The sequence below is a fragment of the Natrix helvetica genome (genome assembly GCF_964273705.1).
Source record: "Natrix helvetica genome assembly, chromosome: 2".
NCBI classification, from domain to species: Eukaryota; Metazoa; Chordata; class Lepidosauria; order Squamata; family Natricidae; genus Natrix; species Natrix helvetica.
Window position 1 is genome coordinate 286806317 of NC_138552.1, and position 21593 is coordinate 286827909.

General features: G+C 45.3%; 1 protein-coding gene across 1 annotated transcript in view; it reads right to left on the reverse strand.

Moving 5' to 3' along the window:
• The window catches only part of KSR1 (kinase suppressor of ras 1), a 183690-nt gene that overhangs the window by 55712 nt on the left and 106385 nt on the right, over window positions 1-21593 (reverse strand). Inside the window, 3 exon segments of the mRNA XM_081944367.1 lie at window positions 2555-2557; window positions 2560-3024; window positions 7979-8126. Coding sequence (XP_081800493.1) covers window positions 2555-2557; window positions 2560-3024; window positions 7979-8126 — 616 coding nt within the window.

A 21593-nucleotide genomic window follows, 5' to 3' on the forward strand; every position in this document is an offset into this window, starting at 1 on the left:
GTTGTGAAGGTTGTTCACTGTTTTGACTTTACAACTTTTTTGTAGCAATCATTAAACAACCGCCACAGTTATGGGACTACCATGGTTGTTAAGTGACCGCTGTGGTTATTATTACTACATTTGTATTGGAAGCACCTTACCAAGACGCTTATGGGTTGAAAGGATTAGCCAGATATCACCACTGGTCAGGGGATGCATGGTTTGAGTCATTTCTACCCAGGCTGTTTTCATTACCATGGTCTGAAAACAGGCTTACAAATCATGGTTGGCTAACCATCATTGCCTATTTCTGTCACTGCCAAACAGCAGTTTTAAAAACTGGGGGTTCATTCCAAGCCCATAACTTTGAAAACTATATGCGCTAAGAGGCTGTGCATAAAAACCATTAACACAACATTCTGACTCAGATGCAGCATCTTGCAAAAAAAACCCCAACAACAGCCCTATCATCCTTCCAACCAATAAGCTAATGTTTCTCAACCTTGGTAACTTTAAGCTATGTGGATTTCAACTCTAGCATGTGTCTGGGGAATTCTGGGGGTTGAAGTCCATACAGCTTAAAGCTGCCAAGGTTGAGAATCACTGCTAAATAGGTACCGTATTTTTCAGAGTATAAGACGCACCTTTTTCCCTCAAAAAAAAAAAGGCTGAAAAGCTGGGTGCGTCTTATACACTGAATACAGCATTTTTTGCCTCCAAAAACCCCGCCCTCTTCGCCAAAATGGCTGTGCAGAGCCTATAGGAGGCTCTCAGAATGCTCCTGGGGGCTGGGGAGGGCACAAATGAGCAGACAATGTGCCGTTTTTTGCTCAATTTTGCCCCCCAAGTCCCCAGGAGCACTCTATAAGCCTCCTAAAGGCTATGCATGCCCTTTTGTTTTGACAAAAATGGCCATTTTTTGCTCATTTTTGCCAGCCCCCCACAGGAGCACTCTATAAGCCTCCTAAAGGCTATGCATTCCCTTTTTTTGACAAAAAACGGGCCGTTTTTGGGAAGTCTGAAGAGTGCAAAACCTTTTTTAAAAAATTTGTTTCTTCAAAACCTTGGTGCGTCTTATACTCCAGTGCGTCTTATACTCCGAAAAATACAGGTAGTTCTCAAATTTATGAACGATGACTTAACAACTCTTCGACTGTCCACATTTACAGTGGCCACAGAATGAGTGCTTTACAAACTGCAAACACCCCCTGGTATTGTAAATGGGCACACGGCTCCTCCGCCGGGGGGGGGGGGGGGGGCCAAGCCGGCATTACTGTCGGTTCGCTCATGTGTGTGCTGGATGCGTGTTGTGCGTGCATTCGCAGTTCAACAGAAATTGTTCTGTGCATGTGCAGAGCTCCAAAACAAGATGGAGGCAGCAACTACGGCAACCGGGGAACCTGTTCGGAGGCGTGACCAGCATGGGTTGCTGCCGGTTCTGCGACCCAGGCCAGCATACCACTACTGGTTCAGTCGAACCGAACCAGTAGAAGCCACCTCTGCCCTCCGCCATGGTCCTGTAATCACAGTCGGCTAGCAACTGGTCACCTTGACAACCAGTTGTGGCATTCTGTGGTCAGGTGATCATGTTTTTTGTTGGTTTCTGGCAAAAACTGTCCATTCAAATGCATGGATTCATTCTTACAACTGTGTGTTCACTTAACAACCATTGCAAAAAAAAGACCATTAAGCCACTTCTTCTCATGTGGCTGCCTTGACTTACAACCATAACGACTTATGACCAGATTTCTGGTCCCAATTGCAGTCATAAATCGAGGGTTACCTGTTAATCATTCAAGGTGGCTTCCCCCCTCAAATAAACACCACTGGTGACCCAATGAAAAACAATGAAAAAAATAAGGCCATTCATGGAACAACAGCTGAACAAGAAGGTCTTGACACCAGGGGTGGGATTCAAAAATTTTAGCAACCGGTTTTCTGCCCAGTTGCTGGGTAGGCATGGCCTACTCGGTCTCCTGCGCCATGGGGGAGGGGCATTTTTGCCCTCCCCAGGCTCCACATGCTTTCCTTGAGCCTCCAGGAGGGCAAAAACGGCCTCTCCCCCAGGCACCGGAGGTCCTCTGGAGGCTGGAAATGGGCTCGTTTCCAGACTTCCAGGAGGCCTGTTTTTCACCCTCCCAGGCTCCGGAGGGTTTCCTCGAGTCTCTGGGAGGAGGAAAATGGCCTCCACGGCCGCCGAAGGCCTTCCAGAGGCCGGAAACAGGCCCGTTTCCAGGCTTCTGGAACTTCCGGGAGGCCCATTTTTCACTCTCCCAGAGCCTCCGCGCAGGCCTTGAACTTACTTGGCATTCAAAACGGGCCACGTGGAGACTCCTGGGAGGGCCGGGTGGGCTGGGGTGGGCGGGGCCAGCCAGTCCTTGCAACTACCGGTTCTGCGAACCAGATGTAAAATTAGCATCTGGTTCGCCCGAACCTATCTGAACCCCACCCCTCCTTGACACCTTTCCTGAGATTCGGAAGTGAATATTTTCTGGGGTCAGGAGCAAATGCAGAAGGCCTTTGAATGTGCTACGCTAATACCGATAGCAAGGAGAGGCAAGAAGCAGAAGGACACTTACTTCATAGGAGGAACTTCATCTATCCGATTGCCGAGCTGGGACTCATGAGATTTGCTCCTCGTGAGAGTTGGGAAGTTGGGCAGCAGCTGGAAAACCTTTCGGCTGGGTGGCGGCGGAGTCCGTGGTGGCTTCCCTCTCTTGAGCTGAGGCGTGGTCGGTGGGGTAATGGCAGTACTGTGAGGAGTTCTGAGGTTCCTCCGCCCGCAGTGAGTGGGGAAAGCAAAGGATTCCAAGAGGCTATCGGCAAAGGTGGGGGTACCTTGACTCGTGGGCGCGTTGTCCGAAGAGGGGATGGTGGAGACCGAGACAGAACGAGGCTGTGGGCCATTGCCTTTCAAATGGGAAAGGTTGCCTTGTATCCATGAGAGTCCTGGAGGGCAGGGTGAAAGTTCAGAAGGGGGCATCAGACTGGTTTCTCGGCAAACATCGGGTGGATTCCACACCAGGTGGTCTTTGTACTCTCCCCCTGCATGGAGATAGGAAGACACTGTTCAAGTAAAGCCATACTTGGAACAATGAGGAGCACGTGAGACACCACAGACTAAGGCAGTGTTTCTGAATCTTGGTGACTTCATGATGTGCGCAACCAGCAAGCTTGTGTGGAGAAGCATTGTGTAGGCATGCTGTCTGGGGAAGCCTTAGAGTGGAGGCCTACGCCTCTTGAAGTTGTCACGGTTGACAAAATTAGTGGACCACACGCGAAGTGTTAATACACAAAAAAAGTATAAAGTGGTATTATAAAGTCACTTTATAATGACTCGGTAAGGCCAAATGTGGAATATAAGATCCAATTTGAATTGCCCCGATATAAAAAAATTGAGTGTTGAGACTCTAGAAAGAGTGCACAGAACAGCAACAAAAATGATTAGGGGGCTGGAGGTTGAAACATATAAAGAATGCGCGGGGGGGGGGGGGGAATCAGCTTGCCACCAGAGCTTTTGAGTGCTCCATCACTGGAGGTTTTTAAGAAGAGACTAGACCAGTGATGGCTAACCATGTTTTCCTCGGGTGCCGAATGCAAGCATGTGCGCTGGGAGTAGGGAAAAAGCCTCCCATCGCAAAACAGCGCTGAGAGAGGGAAAAAGCCTCCAATCCCAAAACAGCGTAGGGGGGAAAAGCCTCCCATCCCAAAAGAGCACTGAGAGAGGGGAAAAGCCTCCCATTGCAAAACAGCGCTGAGAGAGGGAAAAAGCCTCCCATTGCAAAACAGCGCTGAGAGAGGGGAAAAGCCTCCCATTGCAAAACAGCGCTGAGAGAGGGAAAAAGCCTCCCATTGCAAAACAGCGCTGAGAGAGGGAAAAAGCCTCCCATTGCAAAACAGCGCTGAGAGAGGGAAAAAGCCTCCCATTGCAAAACAGCGCTGAGAGAGGGAAAAAGCCTCCCATTGCAAAACAGCGCTGAGAGAGGGAAAAAGCCTCCCATTGCAAAACAGCGCTGAGAGAGGGGAAAAGCCTCCCATTGCAAAACAGCGCTGAGAGAGGGAAAAAGCCTCCCATTGCAAAACAGCGCTGAGAGAGGGAAAAAGCCTCCCATTGCAAAACAGCGCTGAGAGAGGGAAAAAGCCTCCCATTGCAAAACAGCGCTGAGAGAGGGAAAAAGCCTCCCATTGCAAAACAGCGCTGAGAGAGGGAAAAAGCCTCCCATTGAAAAACAGCGCTGAGAGAGGGAAAAAGCCTCCCATTGAAAAACAGCGCTGAGAGAGGGAAAAAGCCTCCCATTGCAAAACAGCGCTGAGAGAGGGAAAAGCCTCCCATTGCAAAACAGCGCTGAGAGAGGGAAAAAGCCTCCCATTGCAAAACAGCGCTGAGAGAGGGAAAAAGCCTCCCATTGCAAAACAGCGCTGAGAGAGGGAAAAAGCCTCCCATTGCAAAACAGCGCTGAGAGAGGGAAAAAGCCTCCCATTGAAAAACAGCGCTGGGAGGGGGAGGAAAGCCTCACGTCTCAAAACAGCGCTGGGGGAGGGGGAGAATCTCCTGAGATCTGGGAAGGTATGGGCTGCAGAAAGTGAGGAGAAAGGTATGTGCACGTGTCTCCCATCTGCAAGGCAAACCCAAACATTAGCTGACCGGTGGGAGGCGCGCGTACTGGGCAACAGCTGGCGTGCCCACAGAGAGTGGCATGCATGCTATAGGTTCGTCATTGACTAGGCAGTCAATTCTCTGAAATGGTATAGTGTCTCTTGCTTGAACAAGGGGTTGGACTAGAAACCTCCAAGTTCCCTTCCAGCTCTATTCTGATTCAAGTGTGTCATGGGGCTGTGAGAATAAAGAGGGGGGAATGCCCCAGCCTAGATAACATTCAGAGAAGAGACACTCACAGTAGGAACAGGGCAGAAACAGCGTTTCAGAAAGGAACACCCTAGTTCTCTGGAAAGGAGAGGCAAGAACTATTTTCAGACTTACATGATTCTGTTACTATCACCCAAGAAGGTAGTGTTCCTACTCATGCTTTCAATAGAAAAGAGCATTTGTAGCTCAGGGCTGAACTGTGGAGTCCTTGATGCTCTATGAGCTTGGTTGATTGCTTGCAGACGTCACCCAACTAGGCAATATCCTAAAGGTAAAGGTTCCTCTCGCACATATGCGCTGGCCATTCCTGACTCTAGGGGGCGGTGCTCATCTCCATTTCAAAGCCGAAGAGCCAGCGCTGTCTGAAGACGTCTCCGTGGTCATGTGGCTGGCATGACTAAACGCCGAAGGCGCACGGAACACTGTTACCTTCCCACCAAAGGCGGTCCCTGTTTTTCTACTTGCATTTTTTACGTGCTTTCGAACTGCTAGGTTAGCAGAAGCTGAGACAAGTAATGGGAGCTCACTCCGTTACGCGGCTCCAGGGATTCGAATCACCGAACTGCTGACCTTTCTGATCGACAGCTCAGTGTCTTAGCCGCTGAGCCACACGTCCCCAAGTTACTTAATAATACTTGCTTAATACTGCCCTAACTGGGTAATATACTAACCAAGAACACTCAAGTAAAAAACAATATGTTAATTGAGAAACTATCTAGGACAGGGGTGTCCAAACTTGGCAACTTTAAGACTTGTGGACTTCAACTCCCAGAATTCCCCAGCCAGCTGCTGGCTGGGGAATTCTGGGATTTGAAGTCCACAAGTCTTAAAGTTGCCAAGTTTGGACACCCCTGATCTAGGAGAACATTCACACTGGCAGGACAAGCAGCTGTATACAAACAGGGAGCAAACTCCACCCTCCCTCTCCATGATGATGTTACCGAGCTGGGTCACGAAATGTCTGCACGCAAACAACTGAACTAGGAGAGCCCTTCACGGACATACACAGGACTGCTTCGTCAATCAGTAAAAGGACTTCATGTTTCAATTCCAAATTAAACTGTGTCCTCCATTTCAAGCGGGCATGGCTGGCGAATTCTGGGAGTTGAAGTTCACACATCTTAAAAGTCACCAAGGTTGAGAAATACTGCTTTAATGCATGCTGTAATAGCTGAAGGCATGAATAAAGCCTTAAGAACGGAAGTGGTGAATCTTTTGTTGCTTTGCCAACAATCATATTCCCGGGCGGGCGGCTTGGGGGGGGGGGGGATAGTCCAACTAGGGCTGCGTGGGGATTGTATGAGAGATTCTGAACCCAAAGCATAAAGTAGGGGGCAGGAAACCCAAAAAATTTTTTAAAAACATTCAGTCTCACTTCCCTTGAATTTAAATTAAATGTGGTTAACCAGACTATTTTTCCAATCCATCAATTTTAATACATTCTCCTTCTCCCGGGTCAAATATTTTGATACGATATTAGCTTTGGAACTTGGGAAGTTGCCCCCAAGGCTTTTTCACAAGCTACCTTGAAACTCACTCCTAGTGATTGGACCTGGGCAACCTAGGACTACCCTGCCTACGGTCTGACCTAAGAATAGTATACAAAATTGTCTGCTAAAATGTCCTATCTGTCAATGACTACTCCAGCTTCAACCACAATAAGACACGGGCAAACAATAGATACAAACTCAAAGCAAAGCACTCCAAACTCAATTGCAGAAAATATGACTTCAGCAACAGAGTGGTCAATGCCAGGAATGCTCTACTTGACTCTGTTGTTACATCCTTAAATCCCCAAAACTTTAACCTTCAACTGTCTAGCGTGGACCATTCCTAAGAGGTCTGTAGGGGGGGGGGCGTGCATAAGCGCAGCAGCGTACCTATCGTCTCTGTCCTACTGTTCCCATCTATTTGTACTCATTTCTTATGTATATACCAGAGGTGGGTTCCTACCGGTTTGGACTGGTTCGGCCAAATCGGTAGTGGTTTGGCGGACGGGGTCGCTGGAACCAGCAGTGACCTAGGCCTGCCACGTCCCCAAACCGGTTCTCATACGGTGCCGCCATCTTGATTTTTGATTCTGCGCATGCACAGAACAATTTCCAGAGCACAAATTCATTTATTTTTCTTTTTTTAACGTTTTGTGCATGCGCAGACCTATTCTTGTGCAAATGCACCCGCGCGCACCAAACCAGCAGCAACCCACCCCTGGTATATACGTATACCTGCTTAAACTTAGATTTTTATATGTTATACAATACAATACAATACAATAGTAGAGTTGGAAGGGACCTTGGAGGTCTTCTAGTCCAACCCCCTGCCTAGGCAGGAAACCCTATACCGTTCCAGACAAATGGCTATCCAACATCTTCTTAAAGACTTCCAGTGTTGGGGCATTCACAACTTCTGGAGGCAAGCTGTTCCACTGATTAATTGTTCTAACTGTCAGAAAGTTTCTCCTCAGTTCTAAGTTGCTTCTGTCCTTGATTAGTTTCCACCCATTGCTTCTTGTTCTACCCTCAGGTGCCTTGGAGAGTAGCTTGATTCCCTCTTCTTTGTGGCAACCCCTGAGATATTGGAACACTGCTATCATGTCTCCCCTAGTCCTTCTTTCTCTTAAGCTAGACATATATTCATACTTATACTTGTTTTCTGTTTATTCATGCTTGACAAACCAAAATAGATACATAAAAATTAAAATAAAATAAATGAATAAACAGTGTTAACTCAGGTTAGACCTTGACTCTTCCACCCACACCTTTCTAAGGTCTATCCTGCCCATGTGCCAAAACAACAACAACAACAACAACAACTCCCAAACAAAACAGAACAACAGAATAAGAGTTGGAAGGGGCCTTGGAGGTCTTCTAGTCCAGCTCAGGCAGAAAATCCTATATACCATTTCAGACCAGTGGTTGTCCACTCTCTTCTTAAAATCCTCGAGTGTTGGAGCACCCACCACTTCTGGAGACAAGTCACAACTCCTCCCATGGTGCTCGCCTGCTCCCACTTTTCCTCACTTCTCTCTGAGTTAGCCCCCATCTCCCATCTGAACTCTTCCTTCCCCAAATCCCCATTCTCTTCACCTCCCGCCCTCAAAATCCCACTTGCGCCCAGGAGTCTCTGTTTTACCCATCCGCGTTGCTTTCCTCAAGCAGGTGAGGGCTCCGTTCAGCCGGGAACACTCTTCCGTGCTGGCCCCGTATCTCTTCATCGTGTCTTTGACTTTCAAGTCGTTCATCTCCAAGAAGGCATCGAGCGTGAGGTCCTCTGGAATCCTCTGCAGAAAAGAGAGATGGGGGGAGGGAGGGAGGGAGGAGGAGAGAGAGAGATTTTCAGAAGAGGGCCGGCTTCCTTCTCCCCACCCGCGGGAAAGTTTTCAGAGATTAAGTTTGAGGGTTGCTCTCCGCAGTATTTGGGGACTGAATGAGTCACCCCTTTGTGGTGAGCCGATGATGAAGGGTTTCTCCAGGGGTCAAAACCGAGACCTCCGCACACAATGCATTCAAAGCATTGCAGCAGCTGCTTTGGCTCATAATCCTTCCTGCATTTCTCTCTCTCTCTCTCTCTCTCTCTTTAAAGCAAGAATCAAGGAAGAAGACATGGCTTTTGCTGCTCAATGGTCCAGTCACGTCGAGCTTTCGGGCAGTGACGAAGCAGAAGCGGGAAAGGCTGGCTGAGGTTCATGCACCATCAACCCTACACGCTTCCCCCCCCCCAACAAGCAAAAGAGCGACATTGTGCGCTGACCTTTGCCGGAATCGCAACGTTGTCAAAACTTTCCACCCAGCATCGCAAATAGCTAGGCGAGCCTGTTAAAGCCAGCTTGCAGGAGCGCATGCCAACGCTTTGAAAGAGGCTTGGGGCACGCCTGGCTGGATGGTATGGGTGCTGTGCTCCAACGCAGCTGGAAGGAACAAAATTAGGGGGAGCAGATTTCAATCGGGCCGAATAAAGCTGGAGAGGGAGGGAACTTTCAGTACATCTAGGACGGGAGCTTGGGAGAGGGATTGATTTCCACCCTCCCGAAATCAGAATAATAATAATTGGAATATCTACAGGAAATACCATTTGCCTGCAGGCAAGTGCTGGGAGAGAACGCAACATAGGCAACGTAACAGAAAATATAGAAGCTTTAATGCTTGGCAGCTTTAGACCATAGCTGTTCTATGCTCCATCCAACACCCCAGACTTAACAATTGTCGATAAGAGGGGAGGGGGGAATCTGCACAGTGGATATCGTAATACCTGGAGAGATCAGAAAGATAATGACAATTCTAATAGGTGTCTTGGATGCAATTCGAAAACATCCGCAGCACCACTGTATTGACAAAATCGCCCACAATCAATTGCAGAAGGCAGCTTTACTTGGAACGGCTTACATCCTGTGACAATATGTCATAAACATCGTCAAACATCAACATCTGCCTATCTTGGGTTCTTGGGAAGGACTCAATAGATAGACAAAAATGCCATACATCTGGTTGTGTGACAAGCCATAATTATAGGGTAACCTATGGTTAGGTTGACGGTCAAAAACTGGGGGAAACGTAATAATTCAAGTCCAAAGACCTAAGAATTATTGGTAGCATCTGAGGATATATAAGCAGTTCCAAGCAAGCTATTTAAAAAAAAAAAACTAGAACATTCAGGTCCAACATATTTAAAGTGTCCAAATATCAAGAGAGTTCTATAGATATTGCTCCAAAAACTCCAATCATGATTAGTGTAACAGCAAATTTCTTTTTCTATAAGCATTTGACTTTGATTTGCAAGCCATGGTATTTTGTAAATTTTTTTGGGATTGCTTTTCCTAAGTCTTAGCAACATTCGTTAGAGCAACAATGAATCAAACTTTCTTGTTTTCAAAGAGTGTTGTATCAGACATGTTAAGAAAATTATTAATAATTATTATTATCACTCACGTCGGATCTGACTCCCAATAACTCTAATGCTAAAGGCCAACGTGAAAATTAAATAGATTTGTTTGAAACTGACTTTTAAACATAATTCAAGTCAATGCATTAATAAGACGACTCTCCGAAAGCAGGCAAATATTATTGTTTAATGGTCTCTCCTTTGGCCCACTATAATTACAATTTCATAAGGGCCCCGGGAAGTCTTGAGGCGTTTCAGCTTCAGATGTCTATCTTAGCACAAAATGCCTATGGAAATTCTCACTCATCCAGGTCATGGTTGTCCCAAAGGTGCTTTTTCAAAAGGCAATTGGACTTTGTTTTTTCCTTGAAGATGTTTTGCTTCTCATCCAAGAAGCTTCTTCAAGTTCTCCAGAACTGAAGTTCTCCAGAACTGAAGAAGCTTCTTGGATGAGGAGCGAAATGTCTTCAAGAAAAAAAAAGCCTTTTGAAAAAACATCTTTGCTGTGCAGAAATGAACAGATTGACCTTGGATATAAAGGATAAAGAGGAATTGGTGTACTTGAAGACGTCGGGAAGATTTTATGAACAGTTAGAGAAAGCCATACCGAAAAGAAAGTAAGGGAAAGACATGGAACCCAGACGATACGCCATCAAGCAGAAAAGGGGAGTGAAGAGGGGGAAAGAGGGAAGAAAATAATAATATATAAGTATATATTCAAAGGTAAAATACAAAAGGGGGGGGGGAACACAATCAGGATAGATTTGAGAAGGAAAGAGAATAAGAAATGATATTCAACTATTTTTGGGTCAGCGGAAATACTACCCCAAGAAAATAAAAATTAACAGCTGGAAGAGACACCTATAACAATAGAAAAAAGAAAGGAAGAGAGGAGGAGAGGAGATGAGAGGAAGAGGACGGAAGGAAGATAAAGGAGAGGAGAGGAAGATGGAAGGGAGAAGGAGAGAAGGCAGGAAGGGGAAGAGAAAGAGAGGAGTAGGGGAGAGAAAAGGGAAGAAAGGAGAGAGGAAGGAAGAAAGTAGAGAAGAGAAGGAGGGAGAAAAGAAAGAGAAAAGAAAGTGGTGTCAAAACGAGGGATGGTAAACAAAGCAACTCAAATGGTATATTATAACCCTGTAAATGGAATGATAAATGTATAAGAATGACGAATGTAAAAGAAGAAGAATAACTGTGAATGTATACTTATAATGGTATATAGAGAACAAAAAATAAAAAAACTTTTCCCAAAAAAAGAAAAGAAAAGGCACCTTTGGGATAATCTTAGCTCCAAGTTATTATTCTCTCCAACTCTTCTGAGAGAGGGGCGGTCTAGAAATTGAATAAAGTTTAAGTTTAAGTTTTAACTCAAGAACCGATCTGTGAGAGGGAGAGAAAGTCTTTCCATAGGTCAACTGCCTAACCAACTCAGAAGTCCAAAGTACAGAAGAGATTCAAACGGAGAGCATCCAGATTCGTGACTCCGTCTCACAAGGACCGAGCTGCATCAGCTGTCAAAACACAGGCTTTGCCTTAATACACGAAAGCCTATGGCGGGAGTCTAGAAAGGAAAAGGGCCGTGTGCAGCCCAAAAGCATGCCAGGGAGGGTTAGATAACTGAGAGCAGGCCGAGATCCAAGTCACGAAGCCAAGGAGCTGCAGCGTGCGCGAGAAATCTGTTCTAACACCAGATGATGCAAGAACATGGCTTAATGTGTACTGTACTTTCACAAAAAAAAACAGCTTTGAGCCTCCAGAAGGGTGGGCTCCCCCTCCCCTTTTCTTCCCTCTCTTCCCCTGAACAAATAACAAAAAAGAAAAAGGCAGAAGTATAGAACTGGAATTACCCACCGTGAGCAACATCAATGCTCAAAAGCCGTGTTTCTCAACCCTAGCAACTTTTAAGATGTGTGGACTTCAACTCCCAGAATTCCCCAGCCAGCATTCTTGGTTAAGAAACATTGGCTTATAGCCGTGATGGCGAACCTATGGCACGCATGCCAGAAGTGGCACGCAGAGCCATCTCTCCGGGCACGCGAGCTGTCGCCCATTGCTCTTCCGGGGGCAAGGTGGCGGTAGCAGTTCTCGTGCTGCCGCTTTCAGCTGGGATGCTGGAAGAGGAGAAGGAGGAGCCGCCGTCAGGGAGGCAAGCTGCCCCAGGAGGGCCGGAGGAGAGCACAGCTCCTCACACATGGAGATGCCATTGAGGGCCCGGCTTGCTGGCGGGGGAGCGGCTGCAGGAGCCGGCCGGTCACTCCTGCCCCTTGCCCTGCGGCTACTGCTACTCTTCTGGGGCAGTGGGGCTGCACAGGAGCTGAGTCCACACAGGAGGAACGTCTGTCTGGCGCCGGGGTAAGAGGCACGTTGGCCGGGAAGCAGTCAGGCTCCCTTGGCAAAAGTGGCGGGAGGGGAGAGGCTGCGCTGGCGCGTGCATTCATGCCAAAAACCAGGTGGCATGTGCGTGCTGGAATCTAGAAGATGTGTGTTCCGGGAGGCTGCTCTTCTGATTTCCAGCACATGCACACGTGTGTGCTCCCATTTCGGTGCCGAAAAGGTTTGCCAATACTTGCTTATTGGATGGAAGAATTACGATCACCATGACCAGTGAAGGTTATGACAGATGCCCCAACAGGCATTTATGGCCTTGTTCCAAGTTCTAATGGTCCCCTGGTCATGTGACTGCATTTTGGGCACTTGGTATTTACAGCTTGTTTGCAGCATCCCGCAATCACCTGACTGGGATTTATGACATTTTTGTCAAAAACTGTATTTACTTGTTTTCCACAAAAATATACCCTGGCGAACGAACAATGGCTTTGCTAAATGAGCATGGATTCATCGAACCACCATGGTGTTGCTACCCTGTTTCCCTGAAAATAAGACCTCCCCAGATAATAAGCCCAATCGGGCTTTTGAGCGCATGCACTAAAATAAGCCCTCCCCTGAAAATAAGCCCTCCCTGAAAATATTGCAACACAGCAGCTGCCATGAGTTGACCACGCTCGCTGCCTCCTGCACCTCAAAAATAATAAGACCTCCCCGAAAATAAGGCCAAGCACTTTTTTCAGGGGTCAAAAGGAAATAAGACCCTGTAATGATCACCATTTTAAAAAGCTCATAAAATCAGGTCCATCCACTTTATGACCCTGATGACTTAGGATTGTAATGATGAGGCTACACGATGGTTGTAAGTAAAGGACTACTGTACAATAGCATGAAATCAGGAAAAAAAACATAACTCCGGTTATCTCTCATTAAGCATTGCATATTTTGCAAATATAGGTATTTATCTGTACCTTGTCTGGCTAGTGTCATGCTCAGCGTAGGATTAGGGTTATGGGTTACTTGAGTACTCAGATTAAGTAAGGTTGCTTGGAGGACAACAGACACACCCCGTTATTTGCGTAAGGCATCTATCCTGGATAATTCAGAATAAGAACTTGAAGGGACCTTGAAGGTCTTCTAGTCCAACCCGCTGCTCAAGCAGGAGAGCCTGTATCATTTCAGATAAGTGGCTGTCCTGTCTGTTCTTAAGAACCTCCAGCGATGAAGCACCCATAACTTCTGAAGGCAAGCTTCTCCACTGGTTAATTGTTCTCACTGTTAGGAAGTTTCTCCTCAATTCCAGGCTGCTTCTCTCCTTGGTTAGTTTCCATCCATTGTTTCTTTTCCTGCCCTCTGGTGCATTGGAAAATAAGTTGCCCCCCCCTTTTTTTGTAGCAGCCCCTCAAATTCTGGAATACTGCTATCATGTCACCCCTAGCCCTGTGGAGTAGAATAGCATCATCTTCCCACCCAGCCAAAAGATGGATTTCCCCCTCTTGTTAACCTGATGCAATCATGTGTAAGATATACCAGTTTCTAGATATCAAGGGCAAACAGCAACAGAGCTCTTGAAGTGGTTTGAAAGTGGCACTTGAAAAAAACTTGCTTTGCCACCAGCACACATGTATCTAGGCCAGCCAAAACAGCACCAAGCAGGCAGCACCCACAGAGAAAAGGTGACCTCCCTTGAAGAGGGATTAAAAGAATATCAAAAAGAAAATTTAAAAAGCTCTAATGGCAGAAAGTGAAGAGGAACTAAAGAGCCTCTCGATGCGGGTGAAGAGGGAGAGTTCAAAAGTTGGCTGGAAACTCAACATTAAGAAAACTAAGATCATGGCATCCAGCCAATTCAATTCCTGGCAAAAAGATGGGGAAGAGATGGAAGCAGTGACAGATTTTATTTTCCTGGGCTCCAAGATCACTGCAAATGGGAACTGCAGCCAAGAAATTAAAATATCCTTGTTCATGGGGAGGAAAGCTATGGCATATTTAGACAACATACTAAAAAGCAGATACCTCACCCTGCCAACAAAAGGGCGTATAAATCAAGGCTATGATTTGCAATGTATGGCTGTGAAAGTTGGACCATAAGAAAGGCTGAGCTCCAAATAATTGAGGCCTTTGAACTATGGAGAAGACTCCTGCAAATCCCTTGGACTGCAAAGAGATCCAACTGGTCAGTCCTAGAGGAGATCAACCCTGACTGCTCTTTAGAAGGCCAGATCCTGAAGATGAAACTCAAATACTTTGGCCACCTAATGAGAAGGAAGGATTCACTGGAGAAGAGCTTCATGCTGGGAAAGATTGAAGGCAAAAGAAGAAGGGGACAGCAGAGAATGAGGTGGCTGGATGGAGTCACCAAAGCAGTAGGCATGAGCTTAAATGGACTCCTGAGGATGGTAGAGGAAAGGAAGGCCTGGAGGAACGTTGTCCATGGGGTCACAATGGGTGGGACATGACTTCGTGACTAACAACAACAAAAGAATATTAAAAGGAGTGGCATGGTTGCATTTTTATCACCAGAGCAAAGTATACCCTTAAAAGCTGGCTGGTAAATTCCATGCATAGTGGAGTACTGCAAGGGTGCACAGACTGAAAAAAGAGATTGGAAGAATTGACAAAACAGTTTTATCTGCCTGTCCCATAAACATACACTTATTTATTTACCTGATGAAGCAGGTTGAGTTAAGAAATAGTAACTGTGCCCAAAGTCACCCCATTAGGGATATGCAAAACATTTCACTAAACAAAACATTTACAGCCCAAGACTTTGCTAAACTTCTTGAGTTTGAAGTTTGTTGTGTTTGAAACACATCATTTTGTGGTCTTAAACACTTAAACAGGTGGGTTTGTTTTATGAATTTGGGGTTACTGCCCATCATTTCCATGGCTGAAAGTAGATGTGACTTTGCCTTTGCCTGCCCTAATACATCACTAAGTGTTGCATACTGCTGCAGAATAAAATGCCCTATCACCCTATTCCTCTCCTTAGTGATCTCCAAAAGCTAAGCAGAGAGGAACCGGGTTAGTTTCTGGATGGGAGACTACCAAAACATCTCCAGGCACTTGGCCAATGGTTCTTAAACTTGGCAACTCTTCAGATATGCGAACTTCAAATCCCAGAATTCCCAGGCCAGTCATATATCAAAACCACAGCAAATGACTTCCATTTTATGGCCAAGAAAAGTGTATGGACAAGACCATGAAAACATCAGCAGCTAAGCTCAACTCAAAGGGGATTTAATAGATGACATCGGATGACAGTCACACCCATCGTAAACTATACGATTAGCTGTCAATCAATGAAATTAAAAAGTGGCACGAGGCTGGAAAAGTCATGGGTAAGGAGAATGGGGGGAGAGGAGGAAGAAGGAGAAGGAGAAGGAGAAGGAGGAGGAGGAGGAGGAGGAGGAGGAGGAGGAGAAGAAGAAGAAGAAGAAGAAGAAGAAGAAGAAGAAGAAGAAGAAGAAGAAGAAGAAGAAGAGAAAAAAGGTCATGTCACTATTTTCAGCTCCGTTGTAACTTTGATCACTAAATGAGCTGTTGTTAAGTCGAGGACTACTTGTATTAAGTTTGTTTGCCACATGGAGTTGTTTATAAAAATAATAAAAGCAGGATATAAATCAAATAAATAAAAAATAGAGCAAGAAACTACACCACCAAACTAAAATCAGGGATTGAAAAATCACTAAAATTGTTTTTAAAAATGTCTAGACAAGATTAAAAATAAAACACAATTACAGAAAAATATCAACAATTATTTCGGGTAGGAGATTACCATGAAAACAATCATTTTGTTTAGCCGGAGAACATGTTCCAAATCTCCTCGATTGTCATTTTCCTGAAGTGCTGGACAATTCCTGCCTTTACCAGCTTAATGTGTTTTTCCGGAAACTGGGAGAAATGTAATGCTAACATCTGGAACATTCCAGTTCAAGGAACATTGATTAGTCTGTTCATTAACATAATTATGCATTCTGAAAAAAACTGGCAATCTCCGCATTTCATGTGCTATCTTCGCACATAATCGGTTGCCAGAACTGAATCCTGGAACATGTTGTTAATGTTTGCCAATGGGCTGGGCTTGCGCCCAGAATCTTAAAAAGATCTGCTGTCAGTTTGCAGAGGAGGTTGGGAGTACAGTAAGAACCCATGAGAATAGTTGATTTTAGAATAGAACAGAATAGAATAACAGAGTTGGGGGGGACCTTGGAGGTCTTCCAGTCCAACCCTCTGCTCAGGCAGGAAACCCTACCCCATTTCAGACAAATGGTTATCCAACATCTTTTTTAAAACTTCCAGTACGGAGCATTCACAACTTCTGGAAGCAAGTTGTTCTACTGATTAATGGTTCTAACTGTCAGGAAATTTCTCCTCAGTTATAAGTTGCTTCTCTCCTTGATTAGTTTCCACCCATTGCTTCTTGTTCTGCCCTCAGGTGCCTTGGAGAATAGTTTGACTCCCTCTTCTTTGAGGCAACCCCTGAGATATTGAAACACTGCTATCGTGTCTCCCCTAGTCCTTCTTTTCATTACACTAGACCAGTGGTTCTCAACCTGTGGGGTGGGACCCCTTTGGGGGTCGAATGACCCTTTCACGGGGGTCACCTAAGACTATCGGAAACACATATTTTCGATGGTCTTAGGAACCGACACACCAATTTTATGGTTGGGGGTCACCACAACATGAGGAACTGTATTAAAGGATCGCGGCATTGGGAAGGGTTGAGAACCACTGCACTAGACATAGAGTATCCAGATCCTGCAACCATTCTTCATATGGTTTAGCCTCCAGTCCCCTAATCATCTTGGTTGCTCTTCTCTGCCCTCTTTCTAGAAAGTCTCAGCATATTTTCTACATGGTGACCAAAACTGGATGCTGTATTCAAAGTATGGCCTTATCAAAGCATTATAAAGTGGCATTAACACTTCACATGATGTCTATTCTATCCCTCTGTTGATGCAGCCTAGAACTGTTTTGGCCTTTTTGGCAGCTGCTGCACACGGCTGGCTCATCTTTAAATGGTTGTCCACTAGGACTCCAAGATCCCTTCCACAGTTACTACTCACTCCTGTCTCTATACTTATTAAAAGCTTTCAATGTGCATCTTTTTGTTTTGGAAACAACAAGTCAGCCAACACTGCCAGCCCAGATCTAGGATCTAAGAGCCATGGTGGCACAGTGGTAAGAATGCAGTACTGCAGGCTACTTCTGCTGACTGCCAGCTCCCTACAATTTGGCAGTTCGAATCTCACCAGGCTCAAGGTTGACTCAGCCTCCCATCCTTCCAAGGTGGGTAAAATGAGGACCCAGATTGTTGGGGGCAATATGCTGACTCTGTAAACTACTTAGAGAGGGCTATAAACCACTGTGAAGCGGTATATAAGTTTAAGTGCTATTGCTATTGCTAGCTTGTCAGTTTCCCTTGTGAAAATCTCCTGTTGTTGTTGTTTGGTCTAACATCGTGATTTAATAGGGATATACAGCATGGGTCATAATAATGAATTGGGGGTGGGTGGGTGTAAAAAAAAGTTTGATTGAATTGCTGGGGCTTCTGAGCAACCCAGAAAGAATCTTGTTCCTTAATCAAACACTAGGCTGGATCCTTACTGAGAAATGCATAAAGAATTTTGCAATGGCTGCTTAAGTATCAAAGGTCAGAATTCAGGCGAAGCAGAACACGGGACACCTGTCAGCCCAAGAGGAATCCTTTACAGACACACAAACACACACAAGTGCAATCTAGCTCAAGCAAGCTATTATTAGCAAACAAGATCAGTGCCAACTTTGGGAGATGCATAGAAGCCTCGTACTTATTAAGCCTTGTGCCTGGGCTGGGCTGCCCCAGTTAGTAGCTGGGGGAAGCCCAGATAAGAGGATAGGATAGGATAGGATAGGATAGGATAGGATAGGATAGGATAGGATAGGACAGGACATCTTGGAGGTCTTTTACTCCAACCCCTGCTTACCATACACCACTTCAGACAAATGGCTATCCAACATCTTCTTAAAGACTTCCAGTGTTGGGGCATTCACAACTTCTGGAGGCAAGCTGTTCCACTGATTAATTGTTCTAACTGTCAGGAAATGTCTCCTTAGTTCTAGGTTGCTTCTCTCCTTGATTAGTTTCCACCCATTGCTTCTTGTTCTGCCCTCAGGTGCTTTGGAGAATAGCTTGACTCCACCTTCTTTGTGGCAACCCCTGAGATATTGGAACACTGCTATCATGTCACCCCTAGCCCTTCTTTTCATCAAGATAAGACATATCCAGCTCCTGCAGCCGTTCTTCATATATTTTAGCCTCCAGTCCCCTAATTATCTTTGTTGCTCTTCTCTGCACTCTTTCTAGACTCTCACCATCTTTTTTTACATCATGGTGACCAAAACTGGATGCCTGAAAAGAGGTCTGAAATCATCTCACACAAATATGTTCCCTGAATCTAGAAAGCTAGCATGGGAAGGACAGAGAGCAATTCTGGCAAAGACTTAATCCTTGATGTTTACTTTGCTAAATGATTCCAAATGGAGGCTGGTAGGCTTAGAAAACTCCTAAGCTAAGAAAACCTACATTGAGAACCCTTGTAAATTAAGGAAGGAGAAAAATTCAAATGAGTAGCAAGCCTGATACTTGCTTTTCTAAATTCAAGACTGCTGTTTCAGAGCCCCTTACTCTTTTTAAATTCGGTAGGTCATTCAAATCAAAAGTTCCCCTCCTGTCCAAGCCACTCAAGTTTCATGGCAGAAATTTTAGAACATCAGACTGGAAAGTAAGGGAAAGATTTAAACACAGCCAATATGATTATATTTAGATTATATTTCCTAGGGATTTTAATCTGGCAGGCTGACTGGGGAATTCTGGGAACTGAAGTCCATGCAGCTTAAAATTGCCGAGACTGAAATAGACACGTGGCCTGATGAATTTACCATGTAAGTGTAAATCTATAATGCCGAAGGAAAATCCCACACTGGGAATCATTAGCAATAGATCTACCAATATCAAATTGCCACTATAAGGCAGTGCGTCCATGTTTGGAAAGTTCTATAAAGTTTAACTCAATGTATCTCAAAAGATTTGGTGTGAGTTTCAAAAGAAAGAGAAATCGGGTAAGGACTTCAGCAAAAAGTGAATTTTTATAACCTGAAGGATATTTTAATACCCTTTAACCGGAATTCAGTGTCTAGTTTCTAGCACCTGGTCTACAGTTTATTCTGAATATATTATCTTTATAAATTACTTAAGAGAATAGAAGAGATGTTCATGAAAAGTATGGATAACACAAAGCCGGAGGGTTTCCTAACAGCTCAAAACGCAGCCACAAATTTCAAAATAATCTTGAGAGGCTTTGGGCCCTATCCAACAAAACAAGATTCAGTGTTGAGAAATACAAGATCCTGCATCAAGGCAGGAAAAACCAGATGCACAGGTAACAAGTTAGGCTAACCTAGTGCAAAGAATCTGGGTATCTTGGGTTAAGCACGAGCCAGCAAGGTGCAACAGCTGCCAAAAGAGCCAATGCAGTTTTGGGCTAAGTCAACAGAGATACTGTATAATGTCAAGATCACAGGAAGTTTTAATATCACTCTGAGCTGGAGCACTGCCCATTTGTGGTCATCAATAAGAAGAGGATGCTGAGGAACAGGAAATAGTGCAGACAAGAGTGAAAAAGTTTATAAGAGGCTAAGAGGTCGAATCCTAGGAAGAGCTATTAAAGGTAAACAGAAGGTCAATGGGAGACACGATAGCAATCTTCTCATGCTTGAAGGGAGCCACAGGGAAGAGTGTATGGATTTATTTTCCAGTGCTCCCTAGGATAAAACAAGAACCAGTGGGAATAAGTTTTTCAGAGAGAGAGAGAGACAAAGCTGAAATAAAGAGGAATTCCCTGATTGTGAGAGCTACTAAGGTGTGAAATAGATTGTCTTCTAAAAATCGTGTGCTCCATCGCTTGAGGGTTTCAAACAAAAGTTAGAGAGCCGCTTGTCTGAAACATGTTTTTCAACCTCAGCAATTTTAAGATGTACCGTATATAGCTGTAATGGCGAACCTATGGCAGAGGTGGCACGCAGCACCCTCTCTGTGAGCACGCAAGCTGTCGCCCCAGTTTAGCTCTGCCACGCATCCGCGTGCACCTCCCACCGGCCAGCTGGTCGTCAGATCTCTGCCGCACATGTGGGGGGGGCCTGCGGGGGGCCGCGTGCCCATGTGCAGGGGATGGGGCGTGTGTGAGGTGCTTGTGCATGCATGCACAGGCAGGCACATGTGCATGCATGAGATGCATGTGGGAGGGTTGTGCACACATGTGCTGGGCGAGCGCTTATTGCATTGGGGCGGGGGTTCGCACACTTATGTGCGGATTTGGGCACTCTGTCTGGAAAAGGTTAGTCATCACTGGTATAGACCAGTGGTCGGTTTCAAATTTTTTTAGAACCTCTTCTGTAGGTGTGGCCTGCTTTGTGGGAGTGGCTTGCCAGCCATGTGACCAGGTGGGAGTGGCTTGCTGGCCATGTGACTGGGTGGGAGTGGCTTGCCAGCCATGTGACCAGGTGGGAGTGGCTTGCCGGCCATGTGACCGGGTGCCAAATTTGCTTTAGGTAAGAAATTTTAACTTTCTTCTTTAATCTATGCAGACAAAGGAAAATTCAAGTCTTGAGTTTGGTTTGTGTCTTTAAAATAAAACATAAAATTGAGTTGGCTAATTTGGGAAATTCTGTGTAAATCACTACAAGTAATCCTCAATTTATGACCCTGATGGGAGCTTGGCCATGACAGTTGTAAGTCATGATGGTCATAAATTGAGTCACTCAAATCATGAGTGAGTGTTTTGCAGCAGTCATTAAGGGAACACCACAATAGTTAAATAAAGCAATGCTTGCTATAGGCTAGTTTTGCCAAAAATCGTGAGTCAATGGCAGTTTCCAGCAAAACTGTTATAAAATGCGGCCATATGACTGTGGGATGCTGCAAACAGCCATAAGCTGTTTTAAGTAAAGTTACATAAAGTTGTAACTTCAAACAGTCACAAAGCCACCAGTCATAAATCAAAGACTCCCTGTAATCAACACAAATGGATTTGCCCAGCCAGCTAGGAAAAAATGGGACTGATTGGTTTCTGGCATGGGATGCCAACACAGCCATTATCCACCCTTACAATTTCTTAGACTTGCGTTTGTCTAGTAGAGCGGAGCACGCTAGCACTGAAACTTTTTAAAAAAGAAAGTACAAAAGTACAAACCTATCTAAAAACACTGCTGTAAATAAAGCAAGATCTAAACGTCACTTCTCAAACTTAACAAGAAGGCAACTGGAAGGAAAATGGAATGAGATAAACATTTCCAAACCAACATTGAGCACTGAAGCCTAAAGCAGCTTATCAGAGAAGTGGTGTGTGTGTGTGTGTGTGTGTGTGTGTGTGTGAGAGAGAGAGAGAGAGAGAGAGGGAGGGAGGGAGGGAGGGAGGGAGGGAGGATGATTCTTCAATTACTATGAAATTGGAGCAGGGGGATAGCATCAAGATCCCGTGAAGTGTTAATACCACTATATAATGCC